Source organism: Euprymna scolopes, chromosome 23 (genome assembly GCF_053919585.1).
Source record: "Euprymna scolopes isolate OS-2025 chromosome 23, ASM5391958v1, whole genome shotgun sequence".
NCBI classification, from domain to species: domain Eukaryota; kingdom Metazoa; phylum Mollusca; class Cephalopoda; order Sepiida; family Sepiolidae; genus Euprymna; species Euprymna scolopes.
Window position 1 is genome coordinate 77,610,069 of NC_136504.1, and position 15,574 is coordinate 77,625,642.

General features: G+C 37.4%; 1 protein-coding gene across 5 annotated transcripts in view; it reads right to left on the minus strand.

Annotated features, from left to right (window-relative positions):
* LOC145246018 (enolase 4-like) overlaps nucleotides 1-15,574 on the minus strand; it is a 772,121-nt gene that overhangs the window by 736,059 nt on the left and 20,488 nt on the right. For all 5 annotated transcript variants that reach the window (XM_080107835.1, XM_080107834.1, XM_080107837.1 and 2 more), the window contains exon 2: nucleotides 8,380-8,545. In XM_080107835.1, coding sequence (XP_079963961.1) covers nucleotides 8,380-8,526 — 147 coding nt within the window. In that variant the 5' untranslated portion in view covers nucleotides 8,527-8,545. The remainder of the gene's footprint in view (nucleotides 1-8,379; nucleotides 8,546-15,574) is intronic.

Consider the following 15,574-nt stretch of genomic DNA (forward strand, 5'->3'; position numbering starts at 1 on the left):
ACTCGAATGAACACCGAAATATTTCCTAATAGAAACGAACCCAAACACAAGTTTCAATAGACCGTTTGAAACCTTACATTGAAAACAAGCAAAAATGTACGCAAAATACAACTATCAACAAAAATAAAAACAACAACATTTTACTCCCCGAAAAAGTGCAGGAACATGAGATAAAAACAAGAACTTCAAGTAGGAGAGTTACATGGAAAAAAGATACTGAATACATTTATTATTAAAAATTTCTTTTTAAAATAAATAAATAAAAAAATAAAAATATACATATATACATGTATATATATATATATATGAGCACTCCGTCTACTGGCAGGGTATTTAGGGATTTAGGCCACAAAAGCAAAATTAATACTACCATTCCCTTTTGCATTATATTAAACCTTCCTTTCCCAACAGTGAAAAAGAGACAATTCTGATTCTTTGGCCTTCCTCTCGCCGGGTGGTCCTGCTTGCTGACTCGTCCCCCACCGCCTGCTATCGTCCAGAGAGATGAGGGTAGGTGTGGGTGTCCTTTTTAACGACTACAGTCAGAGAGTTCATGCGACTAAGTCCAGTACGCACGCGTTTATAAAAACTGCTACATAATGTATCTTACCAATGCTTCGCAGTGTTTAACTTAAAAATAAAATAATCATTCAAGTTAGTATTTGTGTTGTGTCTTATTCATATGAGATAACAGCAACTATTTACAAATGTTTACTATATTTTCTTAGTTTTTAGGATTTTTTAGGATTCCTAACCATGTAACTGATGAAAATACACTACACATTTTGATGAAAAACATGGGAAAAAACGGACATAGAACAGAAAACCAAAACTTCTATATATATAAAAGCCAATATGTGTGTTAGTGTGTTTGTGTGTGCTTGTATGTCTCGCAAAAACTTTCCGCACAGGTGACAGATTTTCATCAAATCAGTATCATTTTGAAGCTCGAACCTTCAGACGACAAATATCGAAAAATTGGCTAAAAACATTAATTTCTTCACCCTCAACGAGTCGCTTTTCTACAGGGAGGGGTAGCAAAAAAATCGTTCCTTCATTTTCCCTTTCTACTACGACTATGGCGTGATGTTTTACCTAGAAAACGTTGACGCTAGTTTACCCACCTCCTGTTTTTTTTAATGTTTAATTTCATCAGTTCTCAGTTTTCTGTCTCTTTAGCATTGGGGTAACGTGTCAGACTATTTTTTCCGCCTTCGCCTCAAGACTTCCAGTTCGAGCCTACCTTCCTACCCAAACTTTTTTCTTTTACACCTCTAAACACCCGGGCAACGTTTTTTTTTAAATTTTTGTTTTGATACCCCCCAACACACATACCTCCGGGCAATGCCGGGCACCCCTGCTAGTTAAATATAAATTCTGTATTAAAAGTAATAGTTATTTAAATATTTCAACATATAATCTTGTGGGGAAAATCCAGTTCCCCAATAAGGGGCACTCTTGAAAGGAACAAAAATTAAAATTGTCTCAGTTATGAAGGATTTCTCCTACACCGGCCGAGTACAGAAATGCTGAATTGTAGCATCAGAACAGATACTACACTGTGATCTTATCCTGAACTGATTGTGTTTTATGTTTCTTTAACTGTTTGTTCCTTAAATTCATTAATTCATATTTTTACATATAAGATGAATGGTAAAACTATACACAAATTAACATATTTTGCTTAAGCTTTGTGTAGGTTTCTGAATTCTACAAGAATGTCTACAAAAGAACAGATGAAATAAGAAAACTGGTAAAAGACGAACATATCAATATAGTTACAATTAGCAATTTAATGCTGAAAAACAACATGAACGAAAATGTAATGATAATAAAAATATCAATCATTTTTTTATATGTATTTTTCCTCCTCACAATATTTTTCCTCTTTATAACATTTTTCCTCCTCACAATATTCTTTCTCTTTATAACATTTTTCCTCCTCACAATATTTTTTCTCTTTATAACATTTTTCCTCCTCACAATATTTTTCTCTTTATAACATTTTTCCTCCTCACAATATTCTTTCTCTTTATAACATTTTTCCTCCTCACAATATTTTTTCTCTTTATAACATTTTTCCTCCTCACAATATTTTTTCTCTTTATAACATTTTTCCTCCTCACAATATTTTTTCTCTTTATAACATTTTTCCTCCTCACAATATTTTTCTCTTTATAACATTTTTCCTCCTCACATTTTTTCTCTTTATAACATTTTTCCTCCTCACAACATTTTTCCTCTTCACAACATTTTTCCTCCTCACAACATTTTTCCTCTTCACAACATTTTTCCTCTTCACAACAATTTTTCTCCTCGTAACATTTTTCCTCTTCATAAATCATCATAGCAGGATGATTCACCAATTTCAGAATGGGTCAAACTAAAGAGTTATGAATGGACACGTGTACTACACCTGAGGATGCCGAGACAAACTGCCTCATAAGGGGTCCAAGACTGCCAGAACTGGCAGTTAAAGACCCCCATCTGAAATAGTAGCATGAAAAAAGTAAACCAGGCAGTCTTTAGAAGCTTGAGTCATTTTCTTGCACCTTTTCAGGTGTTAATATCAAGTGCCTTGAACATATTCATGCGTACATTGCCTAGTACCAATGTTCCATAACCCCAAAGGAGCTGAATCTATTCCTGAAGTTGGAGTAGGGCACACGTCAGCTTACTGATCAAGGCATGAACCACCTGATAGTAGGGAAAGACTCTTCTAATCGAATATGGCACTTAAACCTCTACCACACCAAGCTTTCTCTGTATCCCCCAAGAGGTTTTTGTGAAAAGGGTCAGGTTATCAGTGTAAACCAATGTACCAACACTCTCCAACCTCATTAAATAACAAAACTCAGGTATGGTAGATGAGAGAATGTTATCCATGACCATGTTGAATAGCATGGGTGACAAGGTGTCCCCCTGGCAGATGCCACAGGATGAATGGAAGATCTTGTCCCCAATCACGCCAGTGTTCTCTTCATAGCTAACATAAATATAGTGTATAAACGAGGATGGTGCATGAAACTCTGAGCAGCCCTGTATATAGAATAAATGCTTTACAGTGTCGAATACCTTGGATACGTTCATCATGACTGCGCAGAAATCCTAAGTCTTTTGATGAAAATGATGCAGTATTGAATGGCAGTGAGGTGGTGGCTTCCAAACAACTGTCCTGTGCCTGGAACATGAACTGGTTGGAGAATTCATACATCTAGGCCCATCTGCACACAAGGATCTAATGGAGACGGTGCAGCAAGACAGATGAGGCATAGCTGGAAGGGCTCAATGATACTTTTAGACTACAGGACCAAGAACATACTTGATTGACAGAGGGTCATGTTAAGAAATGTGGTGACAGTTTTAATCATTGACAGGATGTCGGTTGATGAGAGGACATCCAGGCAATAGATAGACCCCTTTATGGCCTTAAGAGAGGCCTCAACTTCCCAATGCTGAGTGATGCCAATACACCCTATCACTCCTCTTCACACCTCTGAGGCGGCATTTTGCTTGCCTTGCTCTGTGCAAACAATTTGCTGAACCAGAAGAAACACTACCCTCTGGGAGATTTTGCTTGGTGTATTTTACCTCCCTCAATCTTCCAGAGAGCACAATGACAGTACAATCCTTCCTATTAGTCCCATAAAGCCTTTAAATAGCAAATGTCCATATAGAGGTTGCTGATTGTTGTTCTTTGCTTGTCATGCTCTGCATTCAGGTTGTCAGTAGTAAGTTATTTTGCCTTTGATAACATTTACTTGTTATATATTTTTCTTTTTTACCACTTTTTCATATCTTTATCTATTGTAAAACAAACCAAGAAATTAATATGATTAGGTGACGCTTAGGTTTGAATTTTGAATGTCAAGTTATTGGGTGATGTAAAATTTATCATTTTTATTTCTATTTTTAATTTTAATTTTTATTTGTTATTTTTTCATTCAAAAATTAGAGATAATGATCAAAGATAACTGCTAATTTACAAGGAAGATAATTCTTAACTTTTAACTTTTTACCTAAAATTATTATTTTTTAATTTTTTTTTTTACATAGGCGTCACCACCTATCAAGGTCGATAGGTCAGTCAAGGATAAGGGTTAAAAAGTGTACAGTAGTCAAAAGGACAATATAGTAATCGTTAGTAATGGAAGTTCGGTAAATTTGTTAACTTAAGTGGAACGGCTCATCAGAAACTTGTTCACGTTGGACTTGAAGACAACCATATTATGGACAGCTGGGAAGCAGGAAAACGGAAGACAATTCCACAGGCGTGCAGTTCTAAGAAAGAAGCTTTGATCATGGAATCTATGTTTAGGTTTAGGCACAGATAAAGAGTGAGGGGAATTATTGATAGTGTTTTCAGCTAGACGAGTGTTTCTTGTGAAAGTTTAGATAGTAATTTTTTTTCCCCTCTTAGTCTGTAAACACAAATAACCTAATCGGTTATCATTAATTATAGGTTTTAGTTAAAATTTAAAACTACTAGATCTAAGATATATACGATGTGCCTTAAATACATTTCCATGCTCTTTTGTACAGGCATTCAAAATTGTTGTAGACTCTTGAAAATTCACTGTTATGTGAGAAATTTCATTTACATGGCCATGTTTCTTGCTTAAGCCGCCTACACAGTTCTAATAGATGGCTCGTGATTGGTTAGTTTGTATGAATCAAGTTAATTACTTGGCACCCCTTTGTATCATGCTTTTTCATTTTTTAGTCCACATTAAACACTCGGCAGGAAAAGGACTCACTAGGACAGCTCCAAGAAGAAAGCCTTACAGAGAATGGAGCTGTCACAATTTCTTCATGTTATATCACCAAAATGTTGGTGAACAAAGGACTTACATCTCTACAAACAGAGACACCTTTATATTGTGCTGAAGATATCCTAATTCCAGGATGGCATCCTTTGAACATTTTCATGTTTATATTTACTAAATATTAGAACTTTTCCCAATTCAATTAGAATCCCAAGGGACTCGCTTTATGCCTAATTATAGGCACCAGCATTCTTGCTGATAACACCATGAATTATCATGGATCCTTTCGAGGAAAAAACAAAATAAAACTCCACCAACAGGAGTTTAACTACCGGCTTCCTGTTTAGAGAGGCAAAACTTGCCCACCATTTTGCAATGGACTGTACCAAGACCAATAACTTTTCTTTGCTGTTATTATTGAATCAATTTTGAGTTTAAAGGTATGGCTTTTGTAATTTGTGGATCTATTTTTCCTCTGCCAGGGAGTATTGAGTTTGTGAGAATTAAATTTCTCACAGTTATTGTTATAAGATGACTGACAAATTTTTATGATTTCGGGTTCAAATGAACAACTAGAGCAGGAATTGGAATACACCCTACTAAAGCTTGATTGTCACAGCTGGTGAATTTCACAAATGCGATCTGGACGTGAGGACACTTTAGTAGAACGATATCTAATAAAATTGTTTTAAACTTGGAAAAAATGCCACAGAAATGTATGAAATGCGTCAAACTGATTTTGGACCATCTTGCATGAATCAAGCATCAGTTTTTTAGTGGCATAAGAGATTCAAGGAAGGCAGGAAGTCTAGAGGGATGATGAGTGATGTGAGTAAGGAAGTCAAAACACTAGAGTTGATTGGCCAAATAAAGAATTTCATGGATAAGGACCGTCGTGTGTCTATAGAGACAATAAATGTACAGTTTGATATCAATATGGGAACTGTACACACAATTATGAAGAATGAAGAACTGAAAATGCAGAAGATTTGCATGAAGTTTGTCTCAAGAGTGCTCAGAGAAGATCAAAAAGAAAGACGTCATGATAGCAGGAAGATGGTTGAGCTGATCAATTCAGATCCAACAGTTTTTGATGCTCTGTTGATCTGCAATGAAAACTGGATCTACTGCTATGATCCAGAAATTAAAAGACAGAGTTCCCAGTGGAAGCATGCTGGCTCTCCCAGACCCCAAAAGGCCAGACATAGCAAATCCAACCAGAAAAACTTATGATGATCCCTTTTTTGACAGCACAGAAATGATCTATATGCACTGGGTTCCTATTGGGCAGACAATCAACAAGAAATACTGTGTTGAGGTTTTAAGGGAGGTTAGGAAGAGGTTCCGTCAGAAGAGACCAGCACTCTTCAAATCGAGTTAGTGGCATTTCCACCAGGACAATTAATCAGTCCACTACATCCTTGTCACAGACTATTTGACCAAGATGGGCATCAAGACAGTTCCTCACCCTCTCTATAGTCCAGACCTTGCTCCCTGTGACTTTTGGTTATTCCCTAAGCTCAAGGAAAACCTTAGAGGCTGTTGTTATGAGACAATTGAGGAGATGAAAGTGTCTGAGACGAGGCTCATTGACACGCTCACACAACAGGACTCCCATGGGGCCTTCCAGAAGTTGTTGGAACCGTACAAGTGCATTGCAGCCGAAGGAGATTACTTCGAAGGGGACTAGAGTTTCATGTGTGTACTATCAATAAAAGTATGTAATATATGAAAAATATGAAAAAGTTGAAGTTGAAGATACCTCATATAATATTATTTGCAATTTTGATTCGTTTTTAGTAAAAATTTATACATTTATATATATATATGTCGAAGAGATTGATTGAATAATTATTACAGAAAATAATCTTGTGACTGATATTTGGTTTTTCTAATTACTGAGTTATCTAACAATAGTTTTGCATTTAGCTATTCAGTTGTTTACAGAAATGCATAAAAGTGATTTTCAAATTTTTACCTACAAAAAAATTAATGGAATTTTCTGTTTCTAAATTTAAAATTATAAGTCCACACATCTAGCTTAGCAGAAATAAATTTAAGATGGTTTCTTAAGATCTTGCCTTCATTAGATCAGATATACGTTTTTTATCTGGGAAGTGGGGAGGCTTTCCTGTGAATATCACTTTTTAGTTTACACATTTTTGAATTTCCAACTTCCTTACTTTAAGTATCTTTTTTTATTTCATCTTGTGGCAATTTTTAATATCATTTTGCTCTGATAATATCACAATGGACTATATTTTTCATCAGCACAACGAAACACATGTAAGACATTTATGAAAAATATAAGCTTATAAGTAGATATCAGGATGACAAGAAAATTCTTGCGGTTTTTAACTTTTAAATCCAGATGAACTTATCTCGGATCAAATAAAAATTTACTGATCGAAATAAGCACCATCAGAATCAACACACTTTTGTAAATGCAAAACAATTGTATTTATGCCAATAACGTAAAAATCTTGTTCTGTTGGTGATTAAGTCGCTGAAGGGGTTTTTGATATTGCTCAGGTTTTTGAAGCATTTCTCATGCAAAAAGTTGCAGAGATGCTTGAAAAAGTGATAGTTGGTAAGCGAGAGGTCTGGAGTGTATGACAGAAAAGGCAGAATTTTGTAGCCCAATTCGTTCAACTTCTGCAGGGTTAGTTTCGCAACATGCAATCGAACATTGTCCTAGAGGAGAATTGGGCCTTTTCTGTTGACTAATGCTGGGTGTTGCTGTCAAAGTTTCTGAGGCATTTCATCCATTTGTTGACAGTACTTCACTTTAGTAATGGTTTCACCTGCATTCAAAAAAATTGTAATGAATGAGACCGGTTGCAGACCACTAAACAGTACCAAACTTTCTGGCTTCAGGAAGTGTCATGGCATCTAACCACTGAGCTGAGCATCGCTGATTGCTCACTTTTTAATGCAAGTCACAACCGGATTGAGAAACAGGTCAGTCTTGTTGTGTAAAAGAAGAGAAGATGACACTTCATAATGGCGTTTCTTTTGATTGTCGTTCATTTTGTGAGCCACGTATTTATAAAGTTCTCAATCTCTCTCAAGTGGTTGGAAATTGTCATATATGTTACATCTAATTCAGAAGCAAGTTCGCAAACAGTTGTGTGTTGATTGACTTTGACTAAGGCTCTTGATCGTTGTCAATATCTGATGGCTAACTACTATGCTCATCATTGTCAAGACTCCCATTGTCAAATGCTTCATTGGTATCACAAGCTGTTTCAGCAACTTTTCAGCCTAGCTGGAATTGAAATGAGAAATTTTTGCAAATTTGATTTTTTTTTCTATCTTGTATTCAATCTTCTAAAAAAGAAGACAACTGTTTTAAAACGATTGCAATTTAAGTGATTAGATAGAGTTGAAATCAAAATTTTAAATTCCACAAAAACTTCTTCATCAATCTAATATATTTTCAATTTTAATTTCGATTGATGTATTTTCAAATAAGTTGTTACTTTATATATTATTTTAAAGAGCGTTTTCACTCTAATTACAATCGTTTTAAAAGAATTTTCTTCTTTTATGCTATTAAAAGCTAGTAAATATTCTAAAGAGAAAATAAAGAGAAAAAACTGTAATTACGTACGATGTATGAATTTACATCAACAGGATTTTCATGGAACATGAGATTCAGAACCGTTTCCATCTTTTCAGGAATTTTATTTTCTTGGTAATATTTCAATGCTTTTTGTTTCAATTGGTATTTTTCCCATTGTTGTTTGTTAGTATTCATTTTGATTAAATAAAAACACCTGCAAGAATAAGAGATCAAATAAACATTTGTTTAAAACATAATTTCTTTTGATAATAAATCGACAAATAAGATGCTTACATATCCAAGATACAAGCATGAACGGTAGACATGACTGGATACTGGATCGTTAGATCCCTATTCTGAGAAAAGTTTGATCTTCTAAAGGATTAGATTTGATTAATGAGGTCTTTTCACAAAATAAGTTTAAGGTCCGCCATTGAACTTTTGTAAACTGAATGGCTACATCAATGATTGTACAATCCATAATGATGCCTGTGCGGAAAAACTTAGAGAGTGGTGGAAAAACACCCTCAACGTTCCGATGGTAAATCTTCAAACCCACCACCAATCGATAAATGATCACCAATTCCTGTGCTCATACTAAACTCTGATCTTTTACATACACATAGGTTTTCAACTAAACATGACACCATCTATTGTTAAATGATGATACCATCAGGCAGGCAATATTAGAATATACTGAGGACATTTTTTATCATTATATGCCCAGTCTGTTAAATCCAAGGTAGCTGATCAGCGGCTTGGATCCCACCAGTTTTGGCAAATAACAAATAGGATCCTGAACAGAAGTGTGCGTTCTATCCCAACCATTATCAATGGACCAGAGGTCATCTCGTCAGCGTCAGACAAGGCCAAACTATTTGCAAAGAACTTTGCAGCTAATTCTACCCTATGCGACGAAGGCCATCAACTCCCCATATTTCCTCCTATAACACAGAACAAGCTAGGTAACATACAAATAACCGTGCATGAGGTCGCCAAGCTAATAAAGAACCTAGATTCCAGTAAAGCAACTGGCCCTGATGGCATCCCAATTATAGTGTTAAAAAAGTTTCAACCAGAACTTGCTCCCATACTTACGAAACTATTTAAGCGCTGCCTTAAGGAGAAGTGCTTTCCGACTCCCTGGAAGACCTCATCAGTTTGCCCTGTATTTAAGAACTCAGGTGATAAGTCATCTCCCTCTCAGTACAGACCTATAAGTCTCCTGTGTGTTATGAGTAAGTTGCTGGAATCCATATTAAATAGAGAAATAGTCAACCACCTCAGCAGGAATAACCTTCTTAGTGACACACAATATGGTTTCCGCTCTGCAAGATCTACCGCAGATGTGCTGACGGTTATATCCCACAGGATTAGTGAATCTCTTGACAAAGGCTTCCTTTCTAAGGCAATTGCTCTTGACATATCAAAGGCCTTCGACAAGGTATGGCATAAGGGTCTACTTCACAAGATTTCCAGCTACAGTATAACTGGAAATGTTTTCTCAATCATTAAATCATTTCTCTCTGATAGGCTCATAAGAGTAGTGGTAGATGGACAAAAATCGGAGGCCTGCAATATAAATGCTGGAGTCCCTCAGGGGTCAATCCTGGGCCCAACTCTCTTCCTGATCTACATCAATGACCTCCCTAAACACATACTTAAATCATTCGTTGACATCTATGCTGATGACACGACCATCTATGGCAACACATCAAAGGCTGTAAATGACAAAGCTCTCTCTGATTCTCTCTCCTCTGATCTCGAGCGCGTGGTTCAGTGGGGGAAGATGTGGCTGGTTACCTTTAATGCATCTAAAACCAAACTCCTATCCTTACATCATCAACGCTCTGATCCCCAGCTGGCATCAATTGTGATGGATGGCTCTCATCTGGGTGAGGCCCCGTGTTTTGACAAGCTTCTGGGCTTGACCTTTACTCCTGATCTGAAATGGAACACGTACATCAAGTCTGTTGCCAAGGTCACTGGAAAGATGGTGGGATCCTTCTACCGCTCCACAAGATATCTCACTACTGATGCAATTCTCTATCTATATAAAAGCCAAGTACATCCAAGGATGGAATACTACTGCCATATCTGGGCAGGAGCTGCTAAAAACAGCCTATCCTGCTTTGACAGAGTACAAAATAGACTTTGTGGCTTAGTGGGGGATGCTCTCTTCTCTTCCCTACAACCTCTCTCCCACAGAAGAGACGTTGCGAGCCTATCCTTGTTTTATTGTTATTTCCATGGTAGGTGCTCGTCTGAACTCCAATCTCTGGTCCCCCCTCGCCAATCTTTCACGAAAAACACCCGTCTAGCTGAATCCACTGTGAAAAATTTCTCCCACTCTATATCTGTGCCTAAATCAAAACGCGGATTCTATGAACAAAGCTTCTTTCTTAGAACTGCACGCCTGTGGAACTCTGTTCCATCTGCCTGCTTCCCTTCGGACTACAACTTGCATGTCTTCAAGTCCAATGTTAACAAATTCCTAATGAACCGCCCCCTTAATTAAACACTTCATCAAATCCCCACACTAACGTAATGTACTTGCAATAACCCTTATCCCTGAGTGGCTTCCGGGCCTTGATAAGTGGTGATCACTGTGTAAAAAAAAAAAAAAAAAAGGAGTGGAGCAACATCTTGTCAAGTTAATTTGGTAAGCAAAAAAGCTGAAATGAATGTAGAATGATCCACAAATGCTGATAGAACAAGCTGACACCAAGATTCCAAATGTGTCATGTTTTCAGAAAGCATAATTTCACAGCACGAAAAGCTGATTAGACACTTCTTGGTGGTTAGATGGTTTCGCATCAGTATTGCTATGTACATCAGTATTGGTTAAAGAGCTCCACTTTAGTGTTTACTTTTACTAGACAAAAAGTGGAAGAAGCCCAATCTAACCAACATGCTGGTCAAAACACATGCCCTAACAAAAAACATAGACGTAATCTCGATTGTGCTATTCAATCTGATCTTTCTTAGATAAAATATTGACCCCCCTCTGTAACTTTTAAATGTTGACCACCCACCTCAATAACTTTTAAACGTTGACCTCACCTCTGTAATTTTTAAACGTTGACCCCCCCACCTGAAACTTTTAAACATTGACCCCACCCTCTGTACCTTTTCAACATTGACCCCCTCCGTAACTTTTAAACATTGATCCCTACCTCTGTAATTTTTAAACGTTGACTCCCATCTGTAACTTTCAAACCATAAAACGGGGTTGATTATTGTTTGATCCAAACTGAAACTATCACGATAACTTGCTATGTACATCTTGGATGTTTATCCTCATGTTAACCAAAGCAATTGGATTCCGCAGTAAGGTTTTTTTTGTTGTTTTTTTACATAGGCATCACCATTTATCAAGGCCAAGAGGCTACTCGAGGATAAGGGTTAAATAGTGTACAGTAGAAATTGGACAATATAGTAATCGTTAGTAATGGAAATTTGGTGAATTTGTTAACTTATATGGAACGGCTCATCAAAAACTTGTTTACGTTAGACTTGAAGACAACCATATTGTAGTCAGCTGGAAAGCAGGAAACCAGAAGACAATTCCATAGGCGTGCAATTCTAAGAAAGAAGCTTTGATCATGGAATCTACGTTTAGGTTTAGGCACAGATAAAGAGGGTTTGATAGCGTTTTCTGCTAGACGGCTGTTCTTGTAAAAGTTTGGCGAGGGGGGACTATAGATTGAAGCTCAGTCGAGCTCCTGTTATGAAAATAACGATAAAGCAGAGACAAACTCGCAACATCCCTTTTGTGAGAAAGAGGTTGCAGGTAAGAGAAAAGGACATCCCCTACAAGGCTACGAAGTCTATTTTTAACTCTATCAAGGCAGGACAAGTCCTTTCTAGCAGCTCCTGCCCAGATTTGGCAACAGTACATCATCCTTGGATGTACCTGGCTCTTATATAGATAGAGAATTGCATCAGCAGTGAGATATCTACTGGATCGATAGAAGGATCCTACCATTTTTCCAGTGGCCTTGGTAACAGATTTGATGTACGTATTCCATTTAAGATCAGGAGTAAAGGTCAAGCCCAAAAGCTTGTCAAAACTTGAGGCCTCCCCAAGACGAGAGCCATTCATTTTAATTGATGCCAGATGGGGATCAGAACGTTGATGATGTAAAGAGAGAAGCTTGGTTTTAGATGCATTAAAAGTAACCAGCAACTCCTTTCCCCATTGTACAACGTGATCAAGATCAGAGGAGAGATAATCAGAGAGAACTTGGTCATTTACTGTCTTAGATGTGCTACCATAAATGGTAGTGTCATCAGCATAAATGTCTACAAATGATGTAAGGATGTGATTTAGAAGATCATTAATGTAGATCAGGAAAAGAGTTGGGCCTAGGATGGACCCCTGAGGGACTCCAGCATTAATACTGTGAGCTTCTGATTTTTGCCCATCAACTACTACTCTTATGAGCCTATCAGAGAGAAATGTTTTAATAATTGAGAAGACATTTCCAGCTATACCATAGCTGGAGATATTGTGAAGTAAACCTTCATGCCATACCCTATCAAAGGCCTTTGATATGTCAAGAGCAATTGCCTTAGAAAGGGTGCCTCTGTCAAGATATTCGCTAATCCTATGAGATATAACTGTAAGCACATCTGCTGTAGATCTAGCAGAATGGAAACCATATTGTGTGTCACTAAGAAGGTTATTTTTGCTGAGATGGTTGATTACTTCTCTATTTTACACAGATTCCAGCAACTTACTCATGACGCACAGGAGACTTATTGGCCTGTACTAAGAGGGGGATGAACGATCACCTGAATTCTTAAATACAGGGCATACTTATGAGATTTTCTAGAGTGATGGGAAGCAATTCTCCTTAAGACAACATTTAAACAGTTTTGTAAGTATGGGCGCTAGTTCAGGTTGAAGTATTTTGAGTACTATAATTGGAATACCGTCAGGGCCTGTTGCTTTACTAGAGTCAACGTTTTTGATTAGCTTGGCAACATCATGTACAGATATACGTATATCACATAGCGTGTTTTCTGATACAGAAGGAAATATTGGGGGTTGGCAGCCTTGGTTACAAAGGGTAGATTTTGGCTTTGTCTGATGCTGATGAGATTAACTCGGGCCCATTGATGATAGTTGGGATAGAGCACACGCTTCTGTTCAGGATTCTGTTTGCTATTTGCCAAAACTGGTGGGAACCAAGCTGCTGCTCAGCTACTTTAGACTTGATGGACTGGGCATATAACTCTCTTGCATTCTTTATTACTTTCTTACAATGGTTGCTGGCAGTCCTGAAAGCGGCTTTAGTTTCCATACATCTATTACGTTGGAAGCAGTGGAAAAAGTGATTTCTGTGCACAATGGCAGCAGCACATTCTGGAGAGAACCATGGCTGGCTGTTAGGTTTTTGCTGAAATTTTTCCAGGGTATGAAACGGTCTATACCTACAATTAACCATTCCATCAGGTCTGATACTATAGAGGACACATTCTTTTTAAACATGGAATGCAGAGGTAGATCTGATATAAATGTATGGAAGCTACCCCAGTCAGCCATAGAGTATCGATATACTGTATGATGGAGAGGTACATCTAAAGTCTTATTACATTTCATTTTTATCTTAACTGATATAACAGAGTGGTCAGAAGATCCAAGTGGAGACAAAACGGAACCTCAACACAGTTCAGAGCAAGTTGTGAGAAAAAGGTCTAGGAGACTTGCATACTGGCCGTCAGTATCGGGCACACGGGTGGGTTCGTGAACAATTTGAGTGAGGTTTACCTCCAGCACCCTTACTAGTGACATGGCAACAAGGATAGACATAGAAACAGAAAATTTCCGACATCTTTGGCGGTTGTTCATGTAAAATACTGCCAACCTAGAATACAGTTTTTTCTTCTCCCTTTGTCAGAAAAATCACTCATAAAAATATGAGGACTGAGTGACAAATAAAGAGAAGCGAGAGTAATGGAGAAATCATGACAGAACCTCCCCTCATCATCGATCTTGTTTGAGTGAGTTAACCATTCCACATTGTGAACATTGAAGTCTCCACAGACATGGATATTAGCTGAAGGATAAGCAGATAGGACATGGTCAATTTTCTCAGATTTGCTTTTAAAGATAGTCACTCCGCTGTTGTGGAGGCGATAGAGAGCAAATATAAACACAGTAGTTTCAGCAAGTGCAACCCGGAAGCACATATAGGGTAAGTTAGGATCTTCTCTGGAAATATCCCTACCACAATGAAAGCCATCTTTTATATAGGCACATATTCCATGCCCATGGCGATCTTGGGGGTCAGATTTGGAATTAGAGTATCCTTTAATTATGAACTCATCTAGGGAAATAGTCTGTCCAATGCCAGTTTTCCTTAGAAATAATATGTCTGGTTTAATCTCCTGTAATTGGGTTTCAGCCTCTGGAAGGTTAGAATGTAGACCCCTGATGTTCGAGAAGGAGACATGGTAGTGGGGGTCTATGTTAGAAGTTGGAGATCCAGGTTTAATCGTGTATTTTTTATTGAAACTTTTCATAATGGAGTTTTGGGATTTGTGGACTAGGTTGACAGACTTGCTTGGAGCAAGGCATAGAGGGAAAGTAAAAGAGAAATAGAAATGAAGAAATATTTTTTTTGTAGCACATGAAAAGGTAAAGCCGTAACAATTACCCACTAGTATGGCATCGAGAGACCCCACCAGAAGCTACTGCATGGTCCAGAATTCATTCACCAAATGGCAATACAGCAGCTCCAGTACTTTGCACCTGCTGATAGGACATCCTCCATTAGTGGTTAATCCAAGGTTCGGGTCCCTGACTATCAGGCGGATAATGTCAGCCCAGATAAAACGTTTACCTCCAGCACCCTTACTAGTGACATGGCAACAAGGATAGACATAGAAACAGAAAATTTCCGACATCTTTGGCGGTTGTTCATGTAAAATACTGCCAACCTAGAATACAGTTTTTTCTTCTCCCTTTGTCAGAAAAATCACTCATAAAAATATGAGGACTGAGTGACAAATAAAGAGAAGCAAGAGTAACAGGAGCTGCCGATAACACATCCACAATGCATCGTCTACTTTCCATTAAAAAATAAAAATAAAAAAATATTAAGTATTGTACTTAATAAAAGTCCATTTGGTGTGTTTAAGGGAAGGTATGGTGAAAGATTCCCCTCTCACTAACTGAAAATGAATATAATTGCAAAATCTGTTTAGGCTATCAACTTGGAAAATATAAACAAAC